The sequence below is a fragment of the Rhinopithecus bieti genome, unplaced genomic scaffold, assembly GCF_001698545.2.
Source record: "Rhinopithecus bieti isolate Rb0 unplaced genomic scaffold, ASM169854v2 scaffold_6907, whole genome shotgun sequence".
Taxonomy (NCBI): Eukaryota; Metazoa; Chordata; class Mammalia; order Primates; family Cercopithecidae; genus Rhinopithecus; species Rhinopithecus bieti.
Window position 1 is genome coordinate 277610 of NW_016805647.1, and position 26576 is coordinate 304185.

A 26576-nucleotide genomic window follows, 5' to 3' on the forward strand; every position below is an offset into this window, starting at 1 on the left:
AGAGCCTTGAATATACTAAAAACAATGGGCACCCGAAGTCATCATAGGAAAAGTTCCCTATGCTCCATGTTCACGTGTTTCGAAGTATCCCTGATCTAGTTAATTCAACTCCATTCCCTCGAGAAAACCCAATCTGGAGCCCTGGTCTATAGATCCTGGGATGTACTGCACGTCCCACTCTGTATTTCCGCCCTCTCTGGCGTTCTCCCTCCAGAGGCAGCACACAAAGCGGTTACTCCCTTCGGGCGGGAGCGCGCGGGCTGCCCTTCCGCGCGCACCTCCCTCGCGCGCGCCGCTCCCGCGCTGATTGGCTGCGCGCAGCCCGGGCCCAGCCTACTCCCGTTACGGCACCGGTCCTGGCGCGGGGATTGGCGGAGTGGCGGCGCTCGCAGATCCCGCAGCCCCTCGCGCCCCGCCCCGCCGGTTCGGAACTCGCCTGGGGCGCCGCCGGCGGCGGAGGGAGCGTGACTGCGAGGCGCAGGGCGCTAGGAGGCATTGTCGCCGTAAGTGGAGCCAAAAGCGGCCCGGAGCGGGACCACACGCTTCTTGCCCCGCAAAGTAAACGTAGTCCAAGGCCAAGCGTTGTAGGGGCTGGGGGAGAGAGGGCGAGAAGTGTCCCTATTTTTGCAGCGTCCCCTCCCCTCCCCCAGGTTACCCGGTGGAAAAGAGCAGCGGTTGCACCAGCGGAGGCTCTGGCGGTGCCAAGGCGCCCGGCATACGCGGGCTCTTGCTTGCTCACTGCAGCTGGACTCCGATGGTTCGCGGCAGTGGGTGCAGCGGTGCCAGGGAATAGGGAGCTCGGAGAAGCGCTCCCGGGCGGGCCTCCATTCCTCGCGGGAGGCGCCCTTGCTGGGAGAGGCTGCTGTGCATTTCACCCCCGAAGCGACACTTTCGGGGTTTGCTTCCGCTCTGGGGAGCTGCAGACGCTTGCTCCAGAACGTGCCTCTCGGCCTCTGGGCAGCGTGGGAGCCCCGGGCCCTCTGCGATCACTAGCATTCTTCCCTCTGCCTGCTTTATTCTCCTAGTCCCCGCCTGCCGGGCCAGCCGGACGAGGTGCCATTGGCTGCAGGCACCAGGGGTGAGGCGGGTCCTGGCACGAGGGGCGGGGGGACCCTTGCCTGGCCACCGCGCGTGGTGCTGGAGGCTCAGTCCGAGGATGCCTAGGATGTCAGCGAGGGAGCACGCGCTTAGCTTCGCGAACCCCATGCCACAAAAACGAGGCGCCAGCAGGTCCCGCTCACGTCCCAGCGGGCTTCTTACCCTGGGGTGGGAAAGTGGGTCAACTTCGTTCTGACCTGAAGGGGGGTCTGGGACTGCTTGGGTCGCTCCTCACCTCCTCATCCGCTCCCCGGCTTGGCATGGTCCAGAGCCCGGGCTGGAGCCGGCAGTAGGGCCAGCTTGCACACATGGCTCCGGAGGCTCCGGTTGCCCATCCGAGCCGCTGCCAGGCTCTAACGTTCCCAACTGACAACACCAGTAACTAAATATAGGAGCAGATGGCGGGGACGGGCTGTCGCAGCGTCTCCTTTGCAGAGGTCTCCGGACTGCAGATAAGGTAGAGTTCTTGATGGTAAGGGCTGGAGTCAGGGGGCCAGGTCAGGGTTTAAGCAAAAATCTCCCCTCCCCCAGCCAGCCTGAGTCCAGGTGAAACCAGGTTATAGGAAGAGGAGGGCTGTATTGCCAGCTCCCACAAAGCAGGACAACGTTTTTGTCTGGCGTTGAATTTATTGCATCCAAACTTCCTCTCTGCACCTGTTTAATTACCTACTGGTAATGCCTTGGTGTGGGAAACATGTAATGGTTTGCAAAGTCCTTTCCCAAAAGTTACATAGCAGTTACTTCTCACAATAATCCAGTGAGGAAGGTGGTATTTCCATTTTACAAATGGGACTGCTCACAACACTGTTAACTTTGCGAAACTATGGATTCGGCTGCCTTCCTCAAAAAACTTCTCTTAGTTCACTACAGAGAAGCAGAGGACAGCCTTGTAAGAGGGCTGCAGTTCCCTTCTTCAGTAATCTGAGAGCCCATTGGCTCCCTGTCTCTCTCTCCTGAATCTCTCTGTGCACCTGCTGCTCAGCCCCTGTCCCTTCCCCCGGCCATGTCATGTGCCTTCATGCCCCCCTAGGCCTGGCCCTGTAGCCTTACTAGTATCAGGCTCATCCTGCCTCCCAGTGGGAAGCTTCTTCTAGCCCATACCCCGTCTTTGCCCCTTTACTCCCACAGTGGGGGCCTTATGCAAGGTGCCCTGGAGACGTTTGCTGGATTTAAACATTTCACCGGACCAGGATGCTCACTCTGAGGAACGGGGTTGGGGGTGTGTGGAGAGGGCCCTGCTTTGAGGATGTAGGCAGTGTGAGTATGAGCTTTGACCTTGTGCTGAAGTGTCTCTGGGATTTGGAGTACTTTCATTGACATTTTCGAAGGCCTACCCTCTATTGTCTGGGACTGGCTGGGACCAGTAGTGCCAGCTGGCTGGGGTGCCCCAAGCAGAGATCTGGCTCATGTGGGCTGATGGTGTCTGTTTCTCCCTTTCGGGACACTCTGTGACTCTCCACTACCACCATCCCTGCAGATGGCATTGACCACGTACTCGAGGAACCCAGGCCTGTCAGCTGGACTTCATGAAACAATTCTTCCTTGTGGAGGAAGGGGCAGTTTTAGGTGAAGGGAGGATGGCTTCCTAGCTAGTTAATAAGCATGGTGATTTTAGGCAGCAGGAACCTTTTGGGGGTCCAGAGCATCTGTGCTGTACTCAGAGCATCCTCCACCCTCTGGCATAGAAGGGCCCCTTCTTCCTATTGAATTGCCCTGACACCTAGACTTTACATGTTTCTGTCCCTGTGCCTGTGTCCACTGTAACCCACATAATAAAATGTCTGAACTTGCCACCAGTGGTGAAATTTTTAATCTGACTAGTTTTCTTCAGTGGTCTAAGGCAAGGGTCCTCAACCCATGGACTGTGGATGGTACAGGTCCATGGCCTGTGAGGAACCTGGCTGCACAGCAGGAGGTGAGCACCGGTGAGCATTACCGCCTGAGCTCTGCCTCCTGTTAGACCAGCGGCCACATTAGATTCTCTTAGGAGCCTGAACCCTGTTGTGAACTGCGAATGCGATGGATCTAGGTTGTGCTCTCCTTATGATAATCTAATGCCTGATGATCTGAGGTGGAATAGTTTCATCCCTCTCCCCCTGCGGTGGGAAGAATTGTCTTCCAGGAAACCGAAAAGGTTGGGGACGCTGGTCTAAGGCACCACCTCCCCCACCCGGTGGCAGCTAGTAGAATTGCAGGCATAGTGCCTGATTGAAGGTATTCAGCCCAGGCGATCCCACCAGGGCTACCCCAGACCCTGGGCAGCTTGGTGGCTTCCCTTCCTTTCCCTTTCTGCTGTGAGGCCAGGATTGCTTCACTGCTGTTCTTCAGAAAGCTCTTCCTCATCAGAATCACAAGTCGGAACTGTTTCCTGCATTTCTTTCTCCCCCTTCATTCTTATCCCTCACACCTAGGAGATACTCAGTAAATGTTTATGATTATTGATGATGAATTGGAGATGGAGAAAGGAGGGAGCATGGAATGGTGGGAAGAGTCCGAGGCTGGGACTTAGGATATGTAGGTTTTTTGTTTTCATCTAGCTGATTTGCTTCCCCTGTTGGGTCCTCAGCTTTCCCATTCATAAAGGGGTTAGAAAAAGTCACGAAGATGCTAGCAACATGGCTATGATTTAGGCTTAGGGGTACAGTCTTCGAAGCAGCATGGTGAAGTTGTTGGGTCCAGTTTGCCACAGTCCTTTCTATTCCCTTCTGCCTTGCACTGGCTCACCTTATGCAGATTGGCCACCTGGCACTGTTAGCCTTTTGGTTTTTGACCCTTCCCAATTTAGATAATGTCTTAGATTTGTTGTAAGAGTCTCTTGACCTGTATTCAGATTGGAAACACAAATGATGTCTGTTGATCATCACCATTAGGGGATACTAACCAAGCACCTGTGTTCACTGTGTGGGGAGAAGCACAGTATAGATCTATTCCCTGCCCTCAAGCTGCCCACAGGCCAATGGAGGAGACAGGTGTATGTTTGTTTGTTTGTTTGTTTGTTTGTTTTTGAGACCGAGCTTTGCTCTTGTCGCCCATGCTGGAGTGCAATGGCACGATCTCGGCTCACTGCAACCTCTGCCTCCTGGGTTCAAGCAATTCTCCTGTCTCAGACTCCCGAGTACCTGGGATTACAGGCATGTGCCACCATGCCTGGCTTTTTTTTTTTTTTTTTTTTTGAGCCTGAGGTTCGCTCTTATTGCCCATGCTGGAGTGCAATGACACAATCTCACTCACTGCAACCTCTGCCTCCCGGGTTCCAGTGATTCTCCTGCCTCAGCCTCCCGAAGCACCCGCCACCACTCCTGGCTAATTTTTGTATTTTTACTAGAGATGGCGTTTTACCACGTTGGCCAGCTGGTCTTGAATTCCTGACCCTAGGTGATCTGCCCACCTCGGCCCTTCCAAAGTGCTGGGATTACGGGTGTGAGCCACCACGCCTGGCCATTTTTTTTCTTTTTTTGTATTTTCAGTAGAGATGGAGTTTTACCATGTTGGTCAGGCTGGTTTCCAACTCCTGACCTCAAGTGATCCACCTGCCTCGGCCTCCCAAAGTGCTGGGATTACAGGCATGAGTCACTGCGCCTGGCTGACAAGTGTATGTTTAAAAGCTCATAGATAATCCAGGTGACTTGTGCTAAGTCATTAAGTGCTACTGAAATTCAGAGGGAGCAGAGAACACTGAGGCAATCAGAGGAGGTTTCCTGGAGGTGGGAGAGATAGAAATTCCACTCATTCCTCAAAGATGAGTTCCCTAAGTGTTTTGTTCAGAGTCACATGAGTATTAAACTGGGGTTAGATGCTGGTGTTACATCTACATGTGCACTGCTTTATCTTCTTAACTTTTATTGAGTATTTACGTGTCCTGGGCTCTGAGCTAGCTAGTATATATGTTTTGTTCAATCCTTATATTAACCTAACAAGTTGGGTATTACTAGATCTCCTATTCACGTGAAGAAACAGGCTCAGAGGAGTTAAGAAACTCTCCCAAGTCTTCTCAGCTAATAAATGGAGTTGAGCATTTGACCTGTCTCCAAAATCAGTGTTTTCCCACTGCTCTGTATGCGTGTGTCTCAAACCTTTAGTGCCAGCCTCCTTAGTGGAAATGCACACGCATACTAAACTCACAGTAACTCCCCGAAGCAGATGGGTGGGTTTGGCCAACCCTGGCTTGGTCTTGCCTGCCCTACTTGTCCAGTTGACCACATGGGAACTTTTTCTTGGTGACTGTTAGCTCTTAGCACTGTCCCCATGCTCCTTCTCTCTGCTCTTCACCTTCTTCTGCCTTTGGCCCTTGGAGTGAGTTCATTGGAGCTCTTTGAGCTGTCTATGAAGCTGGGACTGGGGTCTGGGGGCAAAGCAGGGTGCTGACCTTGGACTTGAGCTCATTCCTCTCTCCATGGGGTGCTGCTATTTTGTTTTCTTTTGTTTTGTTTGAGACAGAGTCTCGCTCTGTCGCCCAGGCTGGAGTGCAGTGGCACAATCTCAGCTCACTGCAAGCTCCGCCTCCCGGGTTCATGCCATTCTCCTGCCTCAGCCTCCCGAGTAGCTGGGACTACAGGCACCTGCCACCACGCCCGGCTAATTTTTTGTATTTTTAGTAGAGACGAGGTTTCACTGTGTTAGCCAGGATGGTCTCGATCTTCTGACCTCGTGATCTGCCCGCCTCGGCCTCCCAAAGTGCTGGGATTACAGGCGTGAGCCACTGCGCCCGGCCAGGGTGCTGCTATTTTTATAAAGAAGTGAACACTGGATATGGAGCTGGGCTGACCCGATTCTTGCCACTTGTAGTTTGACTTTGGCCAGGTCACCTAGCCCCTCTCTATGCTAATTTCCTTCTCTGTAATAAACCGGGAGTTAAGGGTGTTTGTAAGTCCTTATGTCTTAACACCTTATCATTTTGTCTTCCTCACCTTTCTTTCAGCCTCTTTTCCTCTAGTGATCCAATCTCTCTTCTCTCATTTCCATCTCCACCCACCCCACTCCCCCGCCACCCGCTCTTCTTGCCTTGGCAAGACGCAGCATCAGGCTGATAATCACACAGGCTAGTACTGTAAACTCTCCTTCCTATTGGCACATGGGAAAGGAATTCTTACAGACCGCCCACTGCCAGTCCGTGTGTTCTGATGGGCTCACAGGGCTCTGATTTGCCTTCATGTCCCCACTTCCTGCCATGCACAAGGCAGATATGGGTGGGGTGAACAGGGGAGCTTGGGAAATTGTCCTGGGTGGGATGTGGACAGGGCACTAGCTTAGAGGCTGTGGGATGGAGGGACAGGTGTCTTTCTCCTGCAGTTGACTGCAACCTACCTCCTTCCCAATGCCCCGCCTATACAGTGAATCATAGGCCAACACACCCCTGAGTCCTCACACCTCCCTGGCTGCTGGCTCAGGCCTGGTCCCCATGTCTGGTGAGGTCACACATGTTGATCCTCCCCGAAAACCAGTAGGACCCAGCTGCCCCCACCCTCTGACTGGCAGACCAGCCTGTGCAAAGGCCAAGCTGGATGTGGCCTGAGCTCTCGGCCCTGCAAGAGGAGGTGAGTGGCCTGGGGCCCTCCCTGCAGGCTTCCTGGCAGCCTGGGTCCTGGGGGAGAAGGATGCTAGAAGGGGGATGCCTGGGTGGGCCCCTGGCTGACAGGCAGGCACTTCATAGCACTGCATCTTCCCCAGGCTCAGGTCCTTTTGTGAGCAGCAGACCAGCCTGGGGGCTGGCGGCAGGACACCTGTGTCTGCATGCTGAAGAAGATGGGTGAGGCTGTGGCCAGAGTAGCAAGGAAGGTCAACGAGACGGTGGAGAGCGGCTCTGACACTCTGGGTGAGTGAGGGCAGGGCTTTTCCCAACTTCCCTGGAAGCAGTTGTGAGATCAACTTAGAAATGAAATAGAGATGAAAGACACAAGTGTCAGTGCGCAACCTCATCCTGAGAATAAGTGTTTTGTAGAACTTTCATTGCAACAGTGTGTAGTTTGTGTAAGACATTTCTTACTGTGGGTCCTGGTCAAAGAGGTTTGAAAACCACTGAGTGATGGGGCCTGCCTGCTTGTCCTTTGACTGCCAATGACTGAGTGTGTGTACCCTTGGACTAGGTGAAAGACAGAGCTGGTCTTGGCCAAGTAGCATCTGTGTGCCAGGCCCCGTGCTGGGCGCCTCCTGAATGTTATCTTGTTGAGTCTTCACAGGCTTCCTGGGGTGAATGAAGCCAGCTGGGCGTGGCAAGCCTCAGTCATCCCATGAAGAAAGGTGACGGCAAAATGGGTTTCTTTGAGGTTGCCCAGCTAGGAGACCCCTTTGGACTCCACTATTTTTCTTGAATTGTGTCTTATATATTTTTTGCTTTGAATTGGCCAGGGCATTTTATTCCATCAATTACCCCGCGACTCCCAAGCATTTAGGCAAACCATCCCATTTAATTGAATTCAGCAGATATTTATTGACTGTCCACCAAGTGCAAGGGGCAGCAGGGGATACGGTGCAGTTACCTGTGTGTGTGCCTGTGTGTGCATGCACATGCCCGAGTGTGTTTGTGTGCATGTGTGTGTGTGTATGTGCATGTATCTCACCCCTGGAATGCAGGTACCACTATAGAGGCCTGGAGCACAGTCCTGCCTTGGGGGTGATCTTACAGATAGGCAGGCAGAATTGGAGTTAGGTACACGGAGAGGAATTTCACAGGCAGGTAGGGGTGTGTGTGTGTGTCTGCCTGTCTGTTTCACAAAGGAGTGCTTCCTTCCATGGTGGTTACTGCCTCAGCAAAGTCACAGAGACTGGAAAGGCAGTCAGAGGCAGAGAGAGGTGGTCCAGGAAGTGGAGAGACACTCAGCCTTCAAGATGAGTTTGATCATTGCCTCTTCCAGGAAGCCCTCTGCCTTACCTCATCCACTCTTTGCTCCCTTCCTCCTCTGTAGCACCCCTTCAGCATCTGTACAGCACAGGGACCCTGTGGTTGTTTGCTTCCCCCTACCCTGCCCCAGAGCCCAGCGCAGTGTCAGACACTTTGTAAACATGTGGAAGTGTTTGCTGAGCTTAGCTAAGGCGAGAGGCATTTCTTCTATCAGCAGGTTCACTGAAGATTGTCATTGGTGTTGGAGGGAAGCCTTTGGAAGGAGCCTTAAGCTAGTGAGCTGATGACTGTGAGCCCTCAGTGAAGGAATTCTGGAATCCTGTACTGGTCAGTAATATGGCTGTTTAAGGCTGTCTACCACTGAGACTGCGGTTCAGAGCTAGGCTTTGAGTCACATGGGCCTGGATTTGAATCCCTACTCTGCCACCCACTCACCTGATACTGTGGCAGATTGCTTAACCTCTCAGATCCTCAGTTTCTTCATCTATAAAATGGGAATGGTAATTGTGTCTACTTCATCAGGGCAGTTAAGAGTAATTGGAATGTCTGTAAGGTGTTTGGCACATAGGGAGCTCAATAAATGGCAGCTATTCTTTTTAATTTTTGTTCATTCCCAAAAGCTGGCGGTGGGACCTAAGCCCTTCCTTTCGCAAATGCACCTTCTACGGGTGTCATCCAGCCAGGTCTGTGCTGGGTGTGCTTCTCACTCCCTTCCAGTGGAGGATTCAGTGCAAATTGACAGATGTCTGTGGTAAGTAACCTACCCCTACTTCAAAATGTCACAGGGGCCCAGGCATGGTGGCTCATACCTGTAATCTCAGCACTTTGGGAGGCCGAAGCAGGTGGATCGCTTGGGGCCAAGAGTTCAAGACCAGCCTGGCCAACATACGAAAGCATACTAAAAATTCAAAAAATTAGCCTGGTGTGGTGGTACACACCTGTAATCCCAGCTACTTGGGAGGCTGAGGCAGGAGAATTGCCTGAACCCAGGAGGTGGAGGTTGCAGTGAGTCAAGATCTTGCCATTGCACCTCCAGCTTAGATGATGGAGCTAGGCTCCATCTCAAAAAAAAAAAAAAAAAAAAAAAAAAGCGTCACAGGGGATAGGGACACAGCAGCTCCACTTCACTCAGATGTGGCAAGAGTGGAGAGGCCGCAGGGGAGGGAAAACAATTCTTACCAGGGGCGTTGGGGAAGCTGCTTAGGGGTGGGTGCTGTTTGAGAGAGGATGTTTCAGGGGGCAACGGTGAGGAAACAGGCACTCCAGGCAGTGGCGGGGGTGTGCCTGAGTTGGAGGACAGACCCTGCTCAATTACCACAGCAGCATCGGGGCAGGTGTTGAGGGATGGTGCCTGGCAGGCGGAGAACCTGGAAGGTCATGTTGAGGAGCCCCTGAACTTCAACCTCTGTGGACTGGAGATTGCAAGGTCAGGTGGCCAGGTGGGCATTTCTGTGAGCTGAAGAGTGGGCACCCTGCATCAGGTGAAATGTGCAGGGCGGCTAGGACAGGGCATGCTGCGACCAGCTCCCCTGCACTGCCGGGGGGCCATACCCACCAAAGAACCCAAGCAGTTCTCTGGCTACTCTACCAGACCACTGCCATGCCTGGGATTGGAACCCTGACTGTCTGGCACCAGAGTCTGGGCCATGTCTCTACCATGCAGCCCTGGGGTGGGAGCAGGTTTTGGTGATTGCCAGGGTCATGACTGCTGTGAAATTCTAGTCAAGTTGGGAGAGGCTTTAGCCATGGCGATCTTGCCTGAAGCTCAAGACTTTCATATGGAGTGGACTGGGTCTTTTGTTTTTTTTTTTTTGAGACAGAATCTCGCTCTGTCACCCAGGCTGGAGTGCAGTGGTGCAAACTCGGCTCACTGCAAGCTCTGCCTCCCGGGTTCACGGCATTCTCCTGCCTCAGCCTCCCGAGTAGCTGGGACTATAGGCGCTGGCCACCATGCCCAGCTAATTTTTTTTAAAAAATATTTTTAGTAGAGACAGGGTTTCACCATGTTAGCCAGGATGGTCTCGATCTCCTGACCTCGTGATCCACCTGCCTTAGCCTCCCAAAGTGCTGGGATTACAGGCATGAGCCACTGCGCTTGGCCAGGACTGGGTCTTAAAGTTGTGGTTGAATAACAGGGATCCTCTGTACCTGTGCAGTGGCCAGAGAAGAAGCAAAATTTCCAACCTGGCCATAGTGGGCACCTGTAATCCTGACCCTTAGGAAATGGAGCTGACCAGGCTCATATAATCTAAGGGGGCTGGGTCTAAGCAGTTAGCATGTATTGAATACCTGCTGTATACTGGTTGCTTGGGGGCTCCCAGGAATGTGTGTAGTAGAGTCCTGGACCTGAGACCAGCCCACCACCCACATGACAGTCTTCAGAGAGCAGTGACACACAGGCTCCATGCTAAGGTATGTCGGATGGAACACAGGTTGTCCTAGTTCAGAGGTGGGAGATATTGCTGGGTATTGAAGTAGTCTGGGAAGGCTTTCTGGAGGAGATGGTAATTGAATTGAATCATAAAGTAACTCCATATGGTTCTCGTGTAAAACTGCTAACAATCTGAAGCATCCTAAACATCCAGGACCAGAAAATTGCTTAAATAAATTTGGCTACAGCTATACAAGGTTTTTTTTTTTTTTTTTTTTTTTTTTTTGGATGGAATCATCTTGCTTGCCCAGGCTGGAGTGCCATGGCACAGTCTTGGCTCACTGCAGCCTCCCTCTCCTGGGTTCAAGTGATTCTCCTTCAGCCTCCCGAGTAGCTGGGATTACAGGTGTGTGCCACCATGCCTGGCTAATTTTTAAATTTATTTTTTAGTGGAGATGGGGTTTTGCCACGTTGGCCAATCTGGTCTTGAATACCTGATCTCAAGCGATCCACCTGCCTCAGCCTCCTAAGGTGCTGGGATTACAGGCGTGAGCCACCGCACCCTGCCTATATAATGCTATTTACATAGCCATCAACAATGGAGCATAATATTTCATTGTATGATTGAATAAAGACTGGCACATTCTCGGCCAGGCGCAGTGGCTCTGTAATCCCAGCACTTTGGGAGGCCGAGGCGGGCGGATCACAAGGTCAGGAGATCAAGACAAGGTCACGAGATCCTGGCTAACATGGTGAAACCCCGTCTCTACTAAAAATACAAAAAAATTAGCTAGGTGTGATGGCAGGTGCCTGTAGTCCCAGCTGCTCGGGAGGCTGAGGCAGGAGACTGGTGTGGACCCGGGAGGTGGAGCTTGCAGTGAGCCAAGATCGTGCCACTGGAGTCCAGCCTGGGCGACAGAGCGAGACTCCGTCTCCAAAAAAAAAAAAAAAAAAAAAAACAAAACAAAAAAATGACTGGCACATTCTCATATATAACATGAATTGGAAAAAATCAAGAATGCCAAACTGTATGTAGGGTGAGATACGAATTATGTTAAACTTGTGCATATATGTAGGAAAGAAAATGGAAGGAAATAACCAATATGCAAATGGGAGTTAGAAAATACTATTTCTGCATTTTCTAAATATTCTATAATGAATGTATTACTCTTAAAATTAGAGAACAGATTTTAGGGAAAGGGCTACCTGCCACTATGGAAATAAAACATACATCTCGACAACAGATGAGAGTTCAGGGGTAACTCATTCTCAAAGCCAAGGCCCCGGGGAGAGGCACAAGCTTCCCTGGCTTTTCCCTTCCTGCTGGGTTCCCTCCCAGGGTGGTGCTCCAGAGCCACAGGTGTTGCTGCAGAGTGGGAGATCCCCTGTAGAGACTGGGCTGGAAGAGCTCAGTTACAGGCTTGCTCTCACCTTACTCAGGCAAGTAACCCTGGTAAGCACTTCGCACGCTCCCCCATTGCTCCTGGGGCATCCCTGGCTAGAGCTGGAGCCAGGCCTGCTTCCTCCTGTAACTCGAAGCATAGATCCCAGCCTTTCTCACTCCACTCCAGGCTTCTCCATCCATGGAGATGTGGGCTCCTTTCCATTTGGCCCCTGGGAGGCCCTCAACTTGAGTTGAAGCTGCTTTCCTCCCAGCCCGTCACCCCTCCTCAGCATCATCTTCTAGATGCTTCTAAGGAGCATGCGGAGTTGCAAACTGCCCCTTAGGTAGTCTCCCTCCCCTGAGCCAGGCTGTCTTTCCCTGCCCCTTTTCCATTTGGGCTTCCATGGGTCTTGGACCCCTGAGGGGCCTCAGTCTGACCCCACCCTTCCCTCCAGCCTGTGGTTGTGGGCCAGGCTTCCCTGCACCCCGCTCCTCTCCAGGTCTTAGGCTCCCAGCTCTGCTGTTTGCATGGGGGCTAGCTTTTAAAGAATGATTGTGATGCAGAGGAGCAGGATTTGAAAAGGCCTGAGGCCTGAGACTCTACTACACACATCCCTGGGAGCCCCAAAGCACCTAGTACACAGCAGGTACTCAATACATGCTAACTGCTTGTATTTTTGGTAGAGACCCTGTCTCTACCAAAAATAAAACAAAAAATTAGCCAGGTGCAGTGGCACGCACCTGTAGTGTCAGCTACTTTGGGAGGCGGAGGCGAGAAAATTGCAAGAGTCCTGGAGGTTGAGGCTGCAGTGAGCCATGATTGGGCCACTGCATTCCAGCCTGGGTGAGAAAAAGTTCTATTTAAAAAATCTGATATAATATACTCTGGTTTCTCTTCAGATCCAATAAATCTTTTGCTTTTTACTGAAAAAAAAAATCTGATTTAAGGGAATAATCTTATTTCTTTCTTATGCTCTATTTTTTATTTCTTTAATCATTTTAGAAATAAGGTCTTGTTCTGTCACCCAGGCTGGAGTGCAGTGGCGCAATCATAGTTCCCTGCAGCCTTCAATTCCTGGGCTCAAGTGATCCTCCCACCTCAGCTTTCCCAGTAGTTGAGACTACAGGCACTTGCTACTACACTGACTAATTTTTAAAATCTTTTGTAGAGATGGGGTCTCACTATGTTGCCTAGGCTGGTCTCAAACTCCTGGCCTCAAGCTATCCTCTTGTCCTAGCCTGTACTTGTTTTAAATCTTTACTGCTTTTTCTTTTTTTTGAAACGGAGTCTCGCTCTGTCACCTAGGCTGAAGTGCAGTGGCGTGATCTCAGCTCACTGCAACCTCCACCTCCCGGGTTCAAGCAATTCTCCTGCCTCAGCCTCCCAAGTAGCTGGGATTACAGGCATGTGCCACTACACCTGGTTACTTTTAATTTTGTTTTTAGTAGAGACGGGGTTTCATCATGTTGGCCAGGCTGATCTTGAACTCCCGGCCTCAAGTGATCCACCCGCCTCAACCTCCCAAAGTGCTAGGATTACAGGCTTGAGTCACCATGCCCAGCCTGTTTTTTCTATAACAGGACATTCTTGAGGGTTTGAGTCTGTTGTTCCTGCTGACTCTTGCTCACAGTAGGTTATTCTGGGCCGACTTTATATAATAATTTGGACCCTGTGCTCCTGCCTGGTGGACTATCTGTGTAATCCTGGGTTGCGGGGCTGTGTCCTCCGGAGGATTGGTGATTACTTTGGTCAGGTGCCTGAGTGTGACCAGCCTAGAAGCACGTCTTCTGTCAATGTTTCAGCCCTAAGGGCTTCTACATATGAATTAAGGAATGTGAATATTCAAACCCTAAGTAAGAACAGGTCTGTGGTTTCAGAATCTTAGTGGAGATTTTATTTTGTTTTTTAAAATTCATTGCCCAGGCAAAGACGAAACTGCTTTTTGTCTTATCCGGTAGTAGATTTTTATGATTTTATTGTTTTTTGTTATCAAGTAATAGATTTGGCTCATTACAACCTCCATCTCCCGCGTTCAAAGTGGTTCTGCTGCCTCAGCTTTCCCCAAAACCCAACTGGGCACCTGCCAGCACGCCCAGCTAATTTTTGTATATTTAGTAGAGACGGGAGTTTCACCATGTTGCCCAGGCTGGTCTCGAACTCCTGACCTCAAGTGATCCACCTGTTTTGGTCTCCCAAAGTGCTGGGATTACAGGCGTGAGCCATCACGCCCGGACTCAGGTTCTCTATTTTTGATCTTTTGGACTTGCTGTTGTTAAATGTCAGGCATCATGGTAAACAGTTTGCTGGTTTTACCTCATTTAATCTTCCGTGATAACCCTATGACAGAGGTGATGTTAATACTCCCATTTTACAGATGAGGAAACAAAGGTGTGAGAAACATCTTTTATGCAGTGTGTTCTTCCTTCCTTTCCTTCCTTCCTTCCTTCCTTCCTTCCTTCCTTCCTTCCTTCCTTCCTTCCTTTCCTTTCTTTCTTTCTTTCTTCTTTTTTTTCTTTTTTTTTTTTTTTGACAAGGTCTTACTCTGTCACCCAGGCTGGAGTGCAGTGGTGCCATCTTGGCTCATCGCAATCTCTGCCTCCCAGGTTCAAGCATTTTATCTGGTGTTTTTACGTGTTTTGTCATACAAGGGTATTCCACTTCCCTCATCTCCTGCGTTGCTTTTGCAGTACTTTTCCCCTGTTTTATAGCTGCTGGAGCTAGGCTGAGTGTAGGTGACCTGCTGGTGACACAGCTGTTTGGAGGGATAGCAGAGTTCATAGGTCAGCGTAGTGCACAGCCCTGCTTTTCCCCATCCACCCTGCTGCCTGCCTGAGGGATGGGGGTGGAGATGAGGACGAGGGCTGAGAGAACTAAGCCAATGATATGAACCTCCCTCTTCCTGCCTCTTCCCACCCGCACACTTACCTCTCCTCCCAGGTCTTCCTTCTTGGAACCACAGTGAGCCCACACTGTTCCTTGAAAAGGAGGAAAATAATGAGAGGTGAACATCTACCTTTGTATCTAGTATTTACATTATTATTAGGCTGTCTCAAGTTAATGAAACGATAGGGACAGCCCCCATGTACTGCTTTCATGGGCAAATGTCCCTCCATCAGTTCCTTCACTCCTGCAGGATTTTCTAAAGGGTAGATCTTGAGTAACCAACATCAGGACTGTAGGAGTACTGGTTAAAAATGCAGATTCAGGCCAGGCACGGTGACTCACGCCTGTAATCCTAGCACTTTGAGAGGTTGAGTCGGGCAGATTGCCTGAGCTCAGGAGTTCGAGACCAGCCTGGGCAACACGGTGAAACCCCATCTCTACTAAAATACCAAAACTTAGCTGGGCTTGGCGGCATGCGCCTGTCATCCCAGCTACTCAGGAGGCTGAGGCAGGAGAATTGCTTGAACCTGGGAGACAGAGGTTGCACAGTGAGCTGAGATCGCACCATTGCACTCCAGCCTGGGCGACAGAGCAAGACTTGGTGCCCCCTGCTGCCAAAAATAAATAAAAATAAGACCTCAGTTAATTTCAGAAAAAAATGCAGATTCAAGCTGGGCGCGGTGGCTCATGCTTATAATCCTTGTGGTGGGTAGATCACTTAAGGTCAGGAGTTCGACACCAGCCTGGCCAACATGGTGAAATTCGTCTCTACTAAAATGCAAAAATGGCCGGGCACGGTGACTCATGCCTATAATCCCAGCACTTTAGGAGGCCAAGGTGGGTGGATCACGAGGTCAGGAGATCAAGACCATCCTGACTAACACAGTGAAACCCTGTCTCTACTAAAAATACAAAAAATTAACTGGGCGTGGCGGTGGGTGCCTGTAGTCCCAGCTACTTGAGAGGCTGAGGCTGGAGAATCTCTTCAACCTGGGACGTGGAGGTTGCAGTGAGCCAAGGTTGTGCTACTGCACTCCAGCCTGGGTGACAGAGCGAGACTCCATCTCAAAAAAAAAAAAAAGGCAGATTTATGGGCACTACTCCAGAGCTGTGAAAATAGAATCTTTGACGGTGGGTAGTGTGGATTTTAGCAAGCCTCCCGGATGGTTCTGCCGTGCCTTGACCTTATGTATTTTATTGTTATAATTTATATATATATATATATAATTTACCCTTTTAGTATATAGTTGAGTTCTGACAAACATATGTTTTATAACCAACCACAACAAGACTCAGAACCTTTTTATCACCTCGTGCTCCCCTGCAGCCAAACCCTCCCCATCCCCAGTACCTGGGAGTCACTGATCTCTTTTCCATCCCTGTGGTTTTGCCTTTTCTAGGATATCATAGAAATGGAATGATAGAGTAAATAAACTCTTGAGCCTGGCTTCTTTCACTTTAGCATCATGCATTTGAGATTCATCCGTGTTTGGTGGGAATCAGTAGTTCATTCCTTTCACTGCTGAATAGCGTTGCTGGTGTGGGTGTTCCATGATCCATTTATCCTTTCATCTACTGAAGGACATTTGGACTGTTTCCAGTTTTTTAACATCATGAATAAAGCCCGTAAACATTTCCATGCAGGTTTTGCTGTGAAGCAAAGTTTTGTCTTTCTTTTCTTTTCTTTTCTTTCTTTTTTAGACAGGGTCTCACTCTTTTGCTCAGGCTAGAGTGCAATGGTATGATCTTGGCTCACTGCAGCCTCCACCCCCTGGGCTCAAGCGTCCTCCCACCTCGCCTCCTGAGTACCTAAGACTACATGTATGCACCACCATACCTGGCTAATTTTTGTATTTTTTGTAGAGATGGGGTCTCCCTGTGTTGGAGAGGCTGGTCTCAAACTCCTGGGCTCAAGCATTCCTCCTGCCTCAGCCTCCCAAAGTGCTGGGGTTATGGGCACAAACCACGGCATCTGGTCAGTAAAGTTTTCATTTCTCTCGGATAAACACACAGGAGTAGGATTACCGGGTTGTACAGTTGCCCCTCCGTATCTGTGGGGATTGGTTCCAGGAGCCCCACAGGTACCAATATTCAAGGATACTCAAGTCCTTTATATAAAGTGCTATAGTATTTGCATCTAACCTGCACATATCCTTCTGTATACTTCAAATCATTTATAGATTGCTTATAGTACATAATACAATGTAAATACTATGTAAATAGTTGTATTGCTTTTTAAAATTTGTATTATTTATTTATTTTCAAATATTTTCTGTGTTTGGTTGAATTTGTGGATACAAAACCCACAGGTATAGAGAGCCAACTATATGTATTAAGTATATGTTTGACTATAAAAAACTGCCACACTCTTTTCCAAAGAGATTGAGAGCTCCAGTTCCTTCACATCCTTTTCAACACTCAGTATGTTTTTTAACTGTACATTCTGTAGGGTGTAATGTATCTCATTGTAGTTTGATTTATTTTTTCTTTTTTATAGTATTAAGAGGTATATTGTTGTAGTTTTAATTTACAGTTCTCTGATGATATTGAACATTTTTTTTGTTTGTTTTGAGACAGAGTTTCACTTCTTGTCACCCAGGCTGGAGTGCAGTGGCATAATCTTGCCTCACTGAAACCTCCGCCTCCCAGGTTCAAGCGATTCTCCTGCCTCAGCCTCCCAAGCAACTGGGATTACAGGCATCTGCCATCATGCCCGGTTAATTTTTGTATTTTTAGTAGAGATGGGGTTTCACTATGTTGGCCCGGCTGGTCTCGAACTCCTGACTTCAAGTGATCTGCCTGCCTCGGCCTCCCAAAGTGCTGGGACTACAGATGTGAGTCAATGCACCTGGCCGATGTTGTACAACTTTTCATGTGCTTGTTGGCTATCCATTCGTCTTTGATTATATCTCTATTCAAATCTTTTGCCCATTAAAAAACATTGGGTTTTCTTTCTTTTTAGTTTTGTGTTTTAGAGGTGGGGTCTGGGTATGTTGCCCAGGCTGGAGTGCAGTGGCTGTTCACAGGCACAATCATTGCACACTGTAGCCTGGAACTCCTGGGCTCAAGAGATCCTCCTATTTCAGCTTCCAGAGTAGCTGTAACTACAAGTGCATGCCACCTGCCTGTCTCACATTTTAAATTTTGATGAAATTTAATTTATCATTTTTTCTTTTATTGACGGTATTTTTGGTATTGTATGTGAGAAGTCTGCTTAACCCAAGGTCACAAAGAGTTTCTCCTATCAGTATCATTTGGGTATTGGTTAAGCATACAGATTCATGGACCCTGCTCTAGAGCTTTAAAAGTTGAATCTTGCTGGGCACTGTGGCTCATGCCTGTAATCCCAGCACTTTGGGAGGCTGAGGTGGGCGGATCACGAGGTCAGGAGTTCAAGACCAGCCTGACCAACATGGTGAAACCCCGTCTGTACTAAAATACAAAATTAGCTGGGCATGGTGGCGCATGCCTGTAATCCCAGCTACTCAGGAGGCTGAGGCAGGAGAATTGCTTGAACCTGGGAGGTGCAGGTTGCAGTGAGCTGAGATTGTGCCACTGCAGCCTGGGCGGCAGAGCAAGACTCCGTCTCAAAAAAAAAAAAAAAAAAAAAGAATCTCAGAGAGGGTCTGGTGATCTGCATTTTAACATGAACTGTGTCTGATTCTTCTTTGCCTTGTATTTTGAGAATCACTGGCCTACTGTTTACAATTTGGAGCTTCCTGTCCTGGTGGCTGCCGTGGGGTGGGACAGGGGCATTGCCTGGCAGGGCTCTGGATGTGTGCGTGTGGGAGATGATGAATATATACGGACATGGATGTGATGTGCTCCTGGGGAGGGGCCTGAGCAGCTAGGCTGGGAGCTGTGGAATCAAAACAGGGAGACCAAGGCTAGTGCGAGGGGTGTGTCCACCTTTCCTCCCTCCCAGGCCCGCCTGCGCTTTGGCTGAGCGCTTGCTTCCTTCTGTACTAGCCGGCAGATGGCAGCCTGTCACAGGCCAAACCAAGGACCGGAAGCCGAGCCCAGGGACCTGGCCAGACTGTGACTGGGTGAGCAGTTGCTGGGTGTCCTGACCAAGGCTTCCACTCCCTTCTTGTGTTTATGTTCCTGTCCAACCCCTGCAGGGACCCGATATTGCAAGCCCTTTGCTGAACAAGAGTACTCAGGAAACACTTAATAGATACTCACTGAATCCCAACCTTTTCTTGGTTCCGAAATTGCCACTGGCTCCTTTTTAAAAAAACATACATTTAGCAGCTGTTGTGTGTGTCCTGCCTGAAGGGCAGTGCATGTGCCCGGGAGTGCCCAGTCTGGAGGGGAGGCAGACATCTCTCTAGCAACTCTTACACTGAAAGGGGGCAGCCAGGGACTGGAGTGGGAGCTGCTTTTCTGGCCTGGCGGGATGGTGATCTTGGCCCTCACCAGGGCTTGTAGGCCTGTAGTTCCTGGCCCATAGCTGAGGCCAGCACCTGGTAGGGGTGAGGGGAGTGTGTTTTGCTGTGATGTTTCCTGGCCTGGCGAGTCCTGAGGGTCAGCCTGGCACAGTCCAACTCTGAGAGCGTAGGGGAGGGAGTGCGCTCTCACACAGCAGCACCCAGACGGCTGGGGCTGCCTGGCTGTGTTTGCCACAAGGACTGAGGCCTCAGATCTGCCATCCTTGGCGCCCTGCCTCTTGGGGGAAGCAGGTGGGAGTTTGCCAGGCAGGAGAGGGGGCTAGAGGTCCCCACTGCAGCGTCTGTGCTGCTCTTCCAAGGGGACTGAGTTCCTCTGTAAGGAGACAGACCTTTCCCAACTCTGCCTCCTCTGTGGTGTGCTGTGGTGTGGGGGGACTTGGAGCCTTCTGCCTAGCATGCCACCTCTAGACGTGCTCTCTCTGGATTGGGGTTCCTGGGAGGCCAAGAATGACCCTTCTCCCTCTTCTCTCCTATGCCCCCTGGGGAGGGCTTTCTTCCCTTGAGGGCTCTGCACCTATTTAAAATGAAGGCTTTGTATCCCTGGGTGGGCACTTGTCCGTCCTGACGCCTTTGGTTTTTGAGCTGGATAATTCTTTGTTCTGGGGGGCTGTCCTGTGCTTGAAAAGATGTTTAGCAACATCCCATCCTCTACCTACTTGAGGCAAGATGCCTTAGTTCATTCAGGCTTCTATAGCAAAATATAAACAGCAGAGACTTATTTTTCACAATTCTGGAGGCTGGGAAGTCCAAAATCAAGGCACTGGCAGGCTCAGTGTTTGGTGAGGGTCTGCTTCCTGGTTCATTAACAGATGTTTCTCGCCATGTCCTCTGTGGTTGGGGTCCAGGGAGAGACTTTTCTGGGGTTTCTTCCTTCCTCCCTTCCTCTCTCTTTTTCCTTCCTTCCTTCCTTCCTTCCTTGAGAGAATGTTCTGGGGTTTATTCTCCCTTCCCCTCCCCTCCCCTCCCTCCTTCCCTCCCTTTGGCCAGGCTGGAGTGCAGTGGCTCAAACTCTTAGGCTAAAATGATCCTCCCGACTCAGCCTCTTGAATAGCTGGGACTACAGCCACATGTCACCATGGCTGGTTAATTTAAATTTTTTTTTTTTTTGTAATGGAGACGAGTCTTGCTATCTTGCCCAGACTAGTCTCAAACTCCTGGGCTCAAGTGATCCTCCTGCCTCAGCCTCCCAAAATGTTGAGATTATAGGTGTTACAGGTATGAACCACTGCACTGGCCTGGGGGTCTCTTTCATAAGGACACTAATCCAGTCCATGGGGCTCCACCCTCATGACCTTATCACCTCCCAAAGGCCCCACCTCAAATGGCATACAATTAGAGATTAGGTTTTCACCTATGAATTTTGGGGTGACACATGCATTCAATTGATAACACTAGTAGCACCCCCTGCCCTCACTCCACGCCCAGTTGTAACAGCCAAGTTTGTCTCCAGACATTTCCAAATGTCCCCTGGGGGCAAAACTGCCCCATTGAGGCCCACTGCTCTGGGAGGTCATGCCTGTAAGGGGCCAAGCCTGGCGTTGGGTGGAGTCAGCTCTGTCAGTACAGGGCTCATGCCAAGTGAAGTTGGGTGATGTGAAAAGATGAGAGTTCTGTTTTATAGGAGGCTGTGGTCCAGAAATTAGGAAGCTGGGGTTCTGGTCCTCGCTCTGACTCCCCATTGCAGGGCCAGGTTCTCATCTGTCAAATGTGGGACTCCAGCGCTGACCTTTAGCAGTTCTGTCTGTATTAAACCCTCATTGGCTTCTTCTGCGCAATGAGTAAAACCCAAGCTCATACCACAAAGCTGTGGATGGCCTGACACTTGCCAAATTCTCTGACTGCACTTTGAGTAGCTTGGGGCTTCCCTCATCTCTACAGCCCAGACTATCAGTCCTTTGAACTATTAAGCCTTTCTGGCCACAGGCCTTTGCACATGCTATTCCCTTTGCCTGGGATGCTCTTCCCTGTTCTTCTTGTGTCTGGGCCCTTCTTATACTTTAAGGCCCAGCCTAAATGCTTCTTTTTTTTCGAGATGGAGTCTCACTCTGTCACCCAGGCTGGAGTGCAGTGGCACGATCTCAGCTCACTGCAACCTCTGCCTCCTGGGTTCAAGTGATTCTTGTGCTTCAGTCTCCTGAGTAGCTGGGATTACACGTGTGCATCTCTATACTTGGCTAATTTTTTGTTTTAGTAGAGATGGGGTTTCACCATGTTGGCCAGGCTGGTCTTGAACTCCTGGTCTCATGTGATCCACCCACCTTGGCCTCCCAAAATGTTGGGATTACAGGTGTGAGCCACCACACCCGACCTGAATTTAAGATCTTTTTAATTGGCATCTGCCTCAACCTCAGTTGGCTGTTTTTTGCTAAGATGCATATTTTTGTAGCGCTCCAGTTTATCCCTGAGATTCCTGGTTTTGTCATGTTCACTCTGGCAGATGTGTATTTACCATGTCCTGTGTCTGTGTACCGCTCTGCAGAAGATGGGATGGGAGGGTGAGGGCAGGGGGAGGGAGCCAATGGCTGGGCCCTGGCAGGTGTGCCATCAGGCTGTGCACTTGCTGTGATTTCTGCCTTGATTGTCCTTTCCCCAAATCTTTGCATGCGCTGCTCTTTTTTGTTCTTTTTTACTTGTTTGCTTCTTTTAACATTGTACCTCTCAGATCTTATCCTTTTTATTCTTGTCTCAGCTAAATGTCACTTCCTCCTAGAAGCCCTTCCTGATCACCCTAGTGAGGGTTGCCCCTGCCCCTGCCTCAGTTACCTGCTCTCCCATTACACCGTTTTGTTTTCTTGAGGGCAGTTATCACTACTTGCCATTCCCTCATGTACCTGGGCAAGATAGCAAGACCCCATCTCTAGTAAAGACCCTATTCCCTTGCCTGGGCAAGATAGCAAGACCCCATCTCTAGTAAAAATAAAAATAAGAGAAACTAAGACCTCATGAGCTGCAGTGGTTTGCGTGGACGCTCACAGCCAGACAATCTTAAAATCTTGTGCTGGGATTTGAACTTGAATCTGTTGGCCTCCTGTGCCTTCTCTCTCTCTCTCTCTTTTTTTTTTTTTAAGAGACAGAGTCTCACTCTGTCTTCCAGGCAGGTGCAGTGGCATGATCATAGCTGACTGCAGCCTCAACCGTCTAGGCTCAAGTGGTCCTCCCACGTCAGCTTCCTGAGAGTAGCTGCGACTATAGGTATGCGCCGTTATGACAGTTCCCATACCCTCTTTAACATGCCACCCATCTCAGTGGGACCTAATTTCTGCCCTCTGGGAGCTCTTTGCCCTGCTAGGAAGAGTGAGACAAACACATTGATAACTTTCATGTAAGACACAATGGGATAGGGGCCCTGACAGAGCTGGCAGAAATGCAGTGGGCCCAGTGTGGTGGCTCACACCTGTAATCCTAGCACTTTGAGAAGCCAGGACGGGAGGATCACTTGAACCCAGGAGTTCAAGACCAGCCTAGGCCATATAGTGAGACCACTGTCTCTACAAAAAAACTAAAAGAAAAATTAACCAGGCAGGATGGCGTGAGCCTGTAGTCCCAGCTACTCAGGAAACTGAAGCAGAAGGATCACTTGAGCCCGAGAGGTCTAGGTTGCAATAAGCTATGATCATGCCACTGCACTCCAGCCTTGGCTATAGAGTGAGACCCTGTCTCAAAAGAAAAGAAATGAAGAGAAAGAGGAGGAGGAAGAAGAGGAGGAGGGGGAGAGGGAGGAGGAGGAGGAAAGCAATGAGGGACCAGGTGTGGTGACTCACACCTGTAATCCCAACGCTTTGGGAGGCAGACTGGGATCACTTGAGGCCAGATATTTGAGACCAGCCTGGGCAAGATAGCAAGACCCCATCTCTAGTAAAAATAAAAATAAGAGAAATGCGGATGGGCGCAGTGGCTCACACCTGTAATCCTAGCACTTTGGGAAGCTGAGGCGGGTGGATCATGAGATCAGGAGTTCAAGACCAGCCTGGCCAAGATGGTGACACCCCATCTCTACTAAAAATACAAAAATTAGCCAGGTGTGGTGGCAGGCACTTGTAATCCCAGCTACTCGGGAGGCTGAGGCAGGGAATTGCTTGAACCTGGAAGGCAGAGGTTGCAGTGAGCCGAGATCACGCCACTGCACTCCAGCCTGGGCAACAGAGCGAGACTCCACCTCAAAAAAAGGAAAAAGGGAAAAAGAAATGCAGTGGAACAATGGGGGTTCAAGGGCGGGAGCAATTACATTAGTTGAGGACATGAACAAAGGCTTAGTGGAGAGGAGGCATTTAAACAAGACCTTGAAATATAGTGTTGATGAGAACTTTTGAAGATAAGGAAGGACATTCTACTTAATGGGAACAGCACCAGCAAAAATGTAGAGGTGGAAAAATAAAGGGAGTTGCAGGGAATAATAAGCAGCCTGGCTTGGCCAGAGGGCAAGAGCCTTGATGAGGAGGTACAAGAGGGATATCTAGAAAGGGAAATGAGAGTCAGATCCCCCTGTGTGGATGCTAGGCTGCAGACGGTGTGGTCAGCACCTCCAAACTAGCATGGAGATTATTATTTTGAGACAGGGTCTCGCTCTGTTACCCAGGCTGAGGTGTGGTGGCATGATTTTGGCTCACTGCAGCCTCAAACTCCTGGGTTCAAGTGAGCCTCCCAAGTAGCTGGGCCCACAGGTGCATGCCACCACGCCCAGTTAACTTTATTTTTTGTAGAGACGGAGTCTCACTATGTTGTCCAGGCTGGTCTTGAACTCCTGGGCTAAAATGATCCTCCCATCTCTGCCTCCCAAAGTGCTGGGATTGCAGGCATGAGTGACTGTGCTTGGCCTGGCGTGGTGATTCTTGAATGGGAGAGTGATGTAATGGAAAGAGGTGTTCAGGTGTTCAAATGGAAGGGTGGGGCTGGGGATTGGAGGGCAGGAATAGGGATTCTTCTATGTAGATACAGCCACCACCTTTGTCAAGGCTGGTTCCAGGATTACGGAGCTAGTTTCTTTCAGGCTGGAGTAAAACCATAGTAGAATATGGTTTTGCTGCACACAGTGTGGTTCTTGCTGTGAACTCAACACCTAGATGAATATTAGCTCATTCTTTTCTTCATTCCCTAAAAGTGCATTTGTACACCCATTTTACAAAGTGGGATGCTGAGACCAAACTTCCCGGTGGTGAGGGGTGTGATTACGTTCAGAGCATTTGCCCAGCGCTGTACTGGGTGCGAGGGGTGGTCCGCGGAGGCTGCCTGTGCCCTACACAAGCTCACCTCCTGTGGGTCCTGGAGGCAGGCTGCAGATCTCTACCAGCCGGGAGAAGACAGTCCAGGTCACACGCTAAGACACGTGTGCTGAGGTTTGAGGTGGGTGCCCTTTCTGGGAAGGTGGGGCTGGGCTGGTGGGCAGAAAGGGGAGGGAGGGGCATTGGAGACTGCAGGAGCTAGTCGGCATGGTGGGCAAGCTTGAGGAGTGGCAGGTGGTCGAGGCCAGCCATGCTGGGCAGTGGTGTTTGTCCAGGGCAGACATGGTGCACAAGGCACTGGTTGGCGACGTTTGTTGCTGTTTCCTGGGTCCCATTAGTCATGCATCTGTGAGCTCAGGAAGACAAACAACTGCTCTGAGGAACCATGGCTTACAAGAGTGGATTCCTTGCTATATCAAGGCCTGAAAGATTGTCTGATGAGGAGAAAGGTGCTGTAGAAATCTGGTCGGTCGGTAACTGCAGCCCTCTATCCCCAGGGTGCCTCGTCGGTTCGGCAGGTACAGCTCTCGCAGTTTCCAGAGGGCCCCCCTCGCCCTCTGCCCTGCTGCAGGTGGATTGGGTTGTCTGGCATCTCATCACACCTGAAGATAACCTTGAGAGTAGTTTTGTGCATCCCGTGTTTGGAAAGACATAGCCTGTGTTCATTTCTGCATTTCACAGATAGGGAGGTTGAGGCCTCACATGTGACTTACCCAAGGACACCTGAGTTAAAGGCAGCAGCAGATCGAGGTTTCTGGACTTTCTCTGTAGGGCGATGTTCTCAAGAAGTCAAGGTCCACCCTTTGCCTACTTACTGTATGGCTTTGAGCAAGTTCTTAACTTCTCTGGGCTTTTGTTTTCTTATCTGCAAAAACGGACTGATTGCTGCTTTCCTTGCAGGAAGACCTCAGGGCCTGCCCAGGCCTCTCCAAGGTCTGGCTTGACCACATGGCCTCTTCCACTCGGACCAGCTGTGGTCCCTTTAGAGCCATTGGTGGCCACACGGTTAGTGTCATCCTGGCTGCTGTTTCTATTCCCTTTTGTATGTATATGTTTGTGGTGAGTCATTGGTTAAATTAAAATAATTTAATATCTCAAATTGTTAGACTGTGTGTCATTTGATTGTATTCTGTGTGGGGTTTACTTTTGATTTGAATTGAATACGGGCTTCTTTTCTCCTTACTGGCTTGCCAGGAAGGAGTTTTTTTTTTTTTTTTTGAGAAGTCCCAAAGCCCATGATAGCACACGCAGTTGTCTCCTTGTCCAGGGGTTGTTAGAATAAATGCAATCCAGGGGTCATTTCTCTCCTCCAGGGATGACAGAGCTGAAGCACATCTTTTTCAGATTCTCAAATAAAAACAATATTTTTTCATCCTCATAGCAGCATCTCTTACTTACTGAGCACAAACTACCTGCCAGGCGCTGTGCTAAGAGCCTTGCAGATGTTTTATTTCATGCTCAGAACCACCTGTTCGTTGGATCCTGTTGTCCTCATTTCTTTTCGAGGTATATTCAAATACTGTAACATTTGCATTTTAAAATATACAATGCAGTGTTTATTTGTATATTCAGAAGATTGCATAACCATCACTGCTGTCTGATCCTAAGCCATTTTCATCACTCAAAAAAGAAACCCCATACCATGAGGAGTCCTTTCCCATTTCCTGACCTCCGCCAAGCCCCAGGCCGTTATCAGTCTACTTTGTGTCTCTACAGATTGCCTCTTCTGGACATTTTATGTAAATGGAATCATGCAACCTTTGTCGTTTTGTGACTGGCTTCCTTCACATAGCAAAATGTTTTCAAGGTTCATTCATGTTGTAGTGCATGTCAAGATTTCATTCCTTTTTATGGCTGAATAATATTCCATTGAATGGATATACAACATGTCCTTTATCTGTTCATCAGCTGATGGACATTTGGATTGTCTCCACTTTTGGGCTATTGTGAAAATGCTGCTGGGAACATTTATATAAAGGTGGATTTTTTTCTTTTGTTTTGCTTTGTTTTTTGTTTTGTTTTGTTTTAAGATGGAGTCTCAGGCCGGGCGCGGTGGCTCAAGCCTGTAATCCCAGCACTTTGGGAGGCCGAGACGGGCGGATCACGAGGTCAGGAGATCGAGACCATCCTGGCTAACACGGTGAAACCCCGTCTCTACTAAAAACTACAAAAAACTAGCCGGGCGACGTGGCGGCGCCTGTAGTCCCAGCTACCCGGGAGGCCGAGACAGGAGAATGGCGTGAACCTGGGAGGCGGAGCTTGTAGTGAGCTGAGATCCGGCCACAGCACTCCAGCCTGGGTGACAGAGCGAGACTCCGTCTCAAAAAAAAA

The 26576-nt window shown here is 49.8% G+C and overlaps 1 protein-coding gene across 4 annotated transcripts in view; it reads left to right on the forward strand.

Moving 5' to 3' along the window:
* Positions 1-406: 406 nt before the first annotated feature.
* Positions 407-26576, forward strand: part of LRRC20 (leucine rich repeat containing 20) — an 89705-nt gene continuing 63535 nt past the window's right edge. Inside the window, exons 1-2 of one of the 4 annotated variants that reach the window (XM_017873146.1) lie at positions 407-503; positions 6766-6910. In XM_017873146.1, the coding sequence (XP_017728635.1) occupies positions 6829-6910 (82 nt within the window). In that variant the 5' untranslated portion in view covers positions 407-503; positions 6766-6828. Of the gene's footprint in view, positions 504-1144; positions 1571-6765; positions 6911-26576 lie in introns of those variants that run through there. The other 3 variants (XM_017873147.1, XM_017873149.1, XM_017873150.1) reach the window with 3 other exon arrangements.